This window comes from Merops nubicus, unplaced genomic scaffold (assembly GCF_000691845.1).
Source record: "Merops nubicus isolate BGI_N331 unplaced genomic scaffold, ASM69184v1 scaffold39434, whole genome shotgun sequence".
Taxonomy (NCBI): Eukaryota; Metazoa; Chordata; class Aves; order Coraciiformes; family Meropidae; genus Merops; species Merops nubicus.
The window spans coordinates 10,771-16,424 of NW_008602953.1; the positions used below are offsets into that span (position 1 = coordinate 10,771).

Genomic DNA, 5,654 nt, shown 5'->3' on the forward strand with positions numbered 1-5,654 from the left:
TGCTGCTGTCGTGACTGATGGGTGAGGATTCTCTCCCTGCCAGCTTTGCCCCCGAGGTGTTGATGGTTGGAGTCCAGGGCACTGTTACACCAGCGCCTGGTGCAGCCTGAGCCGTGCCGTTGGTTTCATGGTCTTTCTTTCCCCCTTGTGCAGATGAGGTGACAATGAAGGAGATGGCGAAGAAAAACCAACAGCTGCGAGCGGGGGAAATTCTCATCATTGTTGTGGTGTTGTTTATGTGGGCAGGTCAGTCCCATCTTCCTGTCAAAAGCATCTAACAGCCCCAGGGGCCACTTGGCTTGCTTGGTTTGCGTGTGCAATCATTGAAGACCTGAAAAGAAACCCTTCCTCCTGCACAGAGCACTGCTGGAGGGGCACCACCGCTCCCTCGGCAGCACCACGGGTGGGGCAGTGCCCAGAGCAGGTGAATCAGTGCTCTGATCTGGTCCAGCAGAAGCAGATAATGGGCTTGATGAACCAATTGCCTAATTCCCCATGGCTAATCCTGTAATCTCAATGTTTCCAGAGTGAGCTGATGATAATGTCCTCAGCCATCCAACACGATGCCTCCAGCCCTTCAAACGATACAGGTCACTGCAATTATCTGGCTATTACATGACTCCAACTCTCATGCAAAACAGAAATTTAAGAGTTTTGCTCTCAACGCCCACTATTATATAGACACTAAACCCCACTTCAAAATCAATTAAAATAATGGAAGCATTGGAAGATCAAATGGCCCCAAACATCAAAACACCAATAAACCCAGATTCTCTCCGCATCCACGATTAAAATACCAAGAGTGTTTTATAGGAAGAGGAGGGCCAGTAGCAGAAACATATTAATCAAAAGGAAGGGAACATCTACAGGAGTTTGGGAGGAGGAAGGAGTGGCATTGGCTGAGAGCTGCTGTCCCCAAGGGTGCTCTGGAGCCAAACTTCTGACAATCTGACACTACAGCTAGAGTGGGACAATGCCTCTGACTCCTGCTCCATCAGCTCAGCACGTCTGAAGGGGCTGCAGCCAGCTCTTCAGCTTGTTCAGCCTGGAAATGAAACGCATGAGTTAAAGGGAAATAAAGTTTGCACAGGTTTGTTTTCTGTCTAGAGCCCCGGCCTCCCCTGGCTGCCAGTCAGCTGCTGCTCCTGCCACAGCATAAAACATTCATGAAACAAGATTTGCTCCCTGCAGAGCACATTGCCCAGGGGGGAACGGCTCAGGTGACCCCAGGAAAGCAGCAGGAAGGGAAATCAGCACTGTGGTGAATCTATGAGCTGTAAAAGATAACCTTTGCCACTCGATCTTTAGTCCTCTTGTGCCATCAAACCACTTTTCCACACATGGAGTGTGTGCAGTCACACACAGAGTGTTCCTCAGTCAGAGGAGAAACCCACCACCACAGTCTGGAGTGGCTGAGGACTGGGAGAACTTGTTTCAGTACTAGATTCTGCTGAGGTGAGATACCTCAAGGGAGAGATGTGAGGAGGAAAGCAGCCACTGATCTGAGATCTGCCACAAAAGAGGGGGACAGAGGGATTAACTGTGTCCTGTGCAGTTCTGCAAGGGTTCTTCATGTGAATCCAGATGACCCAGAATCGAATCCAGATGACCCAGAATCAAATCCAGGTATAAGTTATCTGCATTTCCAGAGACTGGACAGCAATTGTTGCCAAAGAACCTAAACTAAAAGGTTTCCAAAACCTCTAGTCCATGATCCACTCAGCGCTTATGTCAAGTTTTAGTTGTACACGTTCAAATTTAAATGCTCTGCCAGTAAAAACAATCATGAATAATTACATGAAGTGACTGAACAAGTGATTCACCACTTTCTTCACTGTAGTATAATCTAAAACTCAGATCAGTGTCAGAACAAAGACTTTGCTAATACCACCACTTCCCTTCTAGACAGATGACTTACATTTAAAAAGGAAAGTGGGTGGGTGGGGAAAATATCTCCACATCTAGTGGGTTCTTTACAGAGTCTCAGTATGCAAAACCCTCTTCTCAGCTCTCAGCTTGTGGCCACAACCTCAGTGTTGGGCAATGTTTTAGCAAATGCAAACCAGACAGGCCTGTGCCCAGGGCTCTGAACTGAGACAAGACCCAAGCTCTTGTGCTCTCTCATCTTCCTGATATTGTTCACAGCACTTTGCTTCTCTGTGCCTCAGTTTTACCATCGGAAATCACAGAAGGTGTGACTGTGGCAGATGTCAATTTGCTCTCCTAGGATCAGCCATTTGCTCACATATGCAGGGAAGAATTTGGACCAGTGTGTTTATCAGTAACACCCAGGGGCAGCTGCCATAACAACACCTCGCTTTATAAAGCAGTTTGTGATGATCTGGTGGAAGCTTTACATATGTTGTGCTATTAAGGGAGCTGGAATATTTTTCAGTCAGGGAGAAGCAGCATATCTGCCTGCATCTACTCGACCTCCGTGTTTGGAATCTGCAGGCAGAGAAGTCATTTGGTCAAAATGTCACATAAAAGCTTCCAAAAAGGACATTTGCAGTGATTCTTGCATGTCATGGCTGCCCCTGCGTTTCTCTTCATGTGCCTGTGTGTGTGTGGGAGGAAATTTCCACTGGCAGCTTTTGCTGCCGTCACTGGTGCATATTTGCAGATGTTGTCCTGCTGCTCAAAAGGCCCTTTCTCATACCACACGTGGGCAGGTTCAGTACCTGCCCCTCATCTGCAAGCTCCAGCTCCTTCTCCTCGCCCCAGAGGAGAAAGATCAGAGGACACATTTTCACTAACCAGAGATTTCAGGAGCTCCTGTGTTTGAAGCAAAGATCCCATTTAACCCCATGGTTAGTGTTGATGTTGGGCTTAAAACACTTGTCCCATTTAACAACAGAGGAGTTGGAATAGAATTCATCCTTCTGTCTAACTAGTTTAGCATGGAATTAGGAATTGAGAAGGAAACAGCCAGAGGGCTGATGAGCTGCTTTAGAAAACGATCCTTAGGAGCACTTGTGACTGCTGCCGCGGGCTCCACGGCTGGCAAGGAAGGGATCTCTGATCTCTGCGGGCTCCAGGGGCTGAGCTCATCTGTGTGATCACTAACACTTTTTCCTGTTAGGGGTGATCGCCCTGTTTTGCAGACAGTACGACATCATCAAAGATAACGAGCCAAATAACAGCAAGGAGAAAGCGAAGAGCGCCTCGGAGAACAGCACCCCCGAGCACCAGAGCGGGGGGCTCCTCCGCAGCAAGGTGAGGAGCTGCTGGTGGGCACCAAACCAACCTCCAGCTGGGCCTCCATCTTCACGCCAGCCTCCTCCCCCCAGCAGGGATGCAGAAAGGAATTCTTCACCTCCACACATGCCAGTCCCCCTTCCTTAGTGGTCTGAGCCGCCCAAACGCAGCAGGACTATGGGTTTCAATCTGTGTTTCTGAAACAGCTGAGTGTCTCTGGAAGAAAAATGCCCAGAGTGATGCCACAGTCCCTGAGCTGCTTGGGTCCTTGCCCCACAGCAGCCCTCAGGTGGGGTGGGTAGAGGGGATATCACTCCTGCAGTTAATTGAAGGCTGATCAGCAGGAGCACGGCTGGTGCTACACGATGGGTACCATAACATACAGCAGACTCAAGCCTAGAATTTGTACCAACTTCTTTCAATTGATTTAACTCCCTTGTGTCTCTATTCACAACTTGCACTGGCACATCCCAAACACTTCACATTTACTTATTATCTGCAGTCCTCCACTGATCCCTGCTCATTCAGCAGCACACAGGGATGAACGTGCAGCCCTAAAGCCTCAACTTTGGCCCCTTGTCATTAGCCCGAGGGGATGGGCACAAGGACTTTTAGAAAACCAAAAACTGACCAGCATGCTGCACTCATCTCTGCTGTTGGGTTTTTTCCCCTCTCTAGCGATTCCTACACATCCTTCCTTTGTCTCCTCTTCTCTTCTAGTTTCCAAAAAACAAGCCCTCAGTGAACATCATCGAAGCGTGACAGTCTGCCAGCTGATAGATGGACTCCATCCCTCACTCTCACCGTCTGCCTCTGAGCCTTGATGACTAGGGAGGTGAAAAACTGCTGGAGCAATTTGGAAAGAGACCTAGTGATTGTCACTTGCTGGCGTGCGCCTCCTTGCCCGTGGTTCTGCAACACATCTGGCCAGAAAGAAAAAAAATCCTGCAAAAAAAAGCCCCCAAACCCAAACGAATCCATGAAGATAGAAAAGCATCAGTGAGACGGCTGCTGCCGGTGATCCTCTGCTGGACTCATGAATCACTTGGGCTGGAGCAACTTCTCACACCCTCCTCTCCACCCTCACACTCCGTCTTCTGGAATAATTTTCCTGTCTTTGGAAAACGTCCAAGGTTTTGTTGTATCTTTATTTCGTCTCACTGTCACTACATCTTGACAGTATTAACGTGAGCTCAGGCATCAGTCACTGTCACTCCTCTCCAGGCAAGAAAGGAGGAAAGCTCATCGCAGACACGACCAGCAGCCAGATTTCAGCTGCTGTGTGCTCCTGGCTTGCTTTGTTCCATGGATGTGTGTTGTGTAACGCGTCTTGCAGGTGGGTTTTTAAAACAAAAGGCACACCCCAGTTTCCAAAAATGTGAGAACTCCCCTGGTCGTTCTCCAGTTAGGCTGCAGCACATCTCCACTGTTGCTGTCTCTCCTGTCTCACACTGGTGCTCTTCATCTCAGATAATCGGGGCACTGAGGCACAGACCCATACGAGGGGACACCAGAAGCTGTTATTTATCTTCCAGGATCATTTCAATCATTTTCTTCATGGTATTTTCAGCTGGACCTGAGTCCACCACCAGTGGGATAAAAGGTCCGTAAAAATGTAGCCAGTCAGCAAAAAAAAAAAAGAAAAAAGAAACTATAAACTGATGATACAGGTCGCTATGCAAGGTCTCCAGTGGCAATAGCTCTTTATGGTGAAAGGCTCTTGCCTAAGGGACCTTTTTCTGAGGGCTTAAGTTCTTAAATTGCTTCTTTCAGTGGGGTTCTGGGGGGAAGGTCTGGTTCTCCACACACGTCCTCTCTGCACTACTTTTGTGACGTTGTACAGCAGGTAACTGCTGGAGGCAGTCCTCCTCCCAAAGGATGAGGGTGAAGGGGAAAGGGGCTGGGGTTCTCCTCTCTCTTATTAAGTGCTTGATGTGTGTAAGCTGACAGGATCCCTGGGATTGCTGGTGCTCTGGAAGCTGGTAGATGCGAGTTCATCACATGGAAAAGATTTCCTCTTTGTAGTGTGCCATGGGGTATCTGTGTTTATTTAATTACTCCACAAGACCACTCCATATGCACTAGGGGATGAGGCAAGATCCTACCTGTTCCATCAGAAACCAAGACAGGTTGGCCTGAGCAAGGTTGAACCTTGTTACAACAAACCTGCGCTCCGATGAGCCTGGTTTAAAAGTCCTTGCAAAGAAAGAGGCTGGCAGGAACAGAGTTCAGCCATCTCTCCTCTTTCACTGTCACCAGCCTTTCCAAAAGAGTCGACCTGGGAGAAGGGCCCTGGGAAGCCTGTTGTAGATGTGTTGGTGCAGAAGCAAAGGCTTCCCTTGTGCCAGTTTCAGAAGGCAGGCCAACCCCAAAGGTTTCTTCAGTGGATCCTTTGCCAGAACGTACTCCTCCATCACCAAGAGAGAGAGGGCAACACCTCTGATACAGACAGAGCA

At 48.7% G+C, this 5,654-nt stretch overlaps 1 protein-coding gene across 1 annotated transcript in view; it reads left to right on the forward strand.

The window, feature by feature from the left end:
• The window catches only part of LOC103771226 (fibronectin type III domain-containing protein 5), a gene marked incomplete at its 5' end in the record, with an annotated part of 6,011 nt that extends 1,954 nt beyond the window's left edge, over window positions 1-4,057 (forward strand). Inside the window, 3 exons of the mRNA XM_008938515.1 lie at window positions 154-246; window positions 3,083-3,216; window positions 3,919-4,057. Coding sequence (XP_008936763.1) covers window positions 154-246; window positions 3,083-3,216; window positions 3,919-3,960 — 269 coding nt within the window. The remainder of the gene's footprint in view (window positions 1-153; window positions 247-3,082; window positions 3,217-3,918) is intronic.
• Window positions 4,058-5,654: the final 1,597 nt, after the last annotated feature.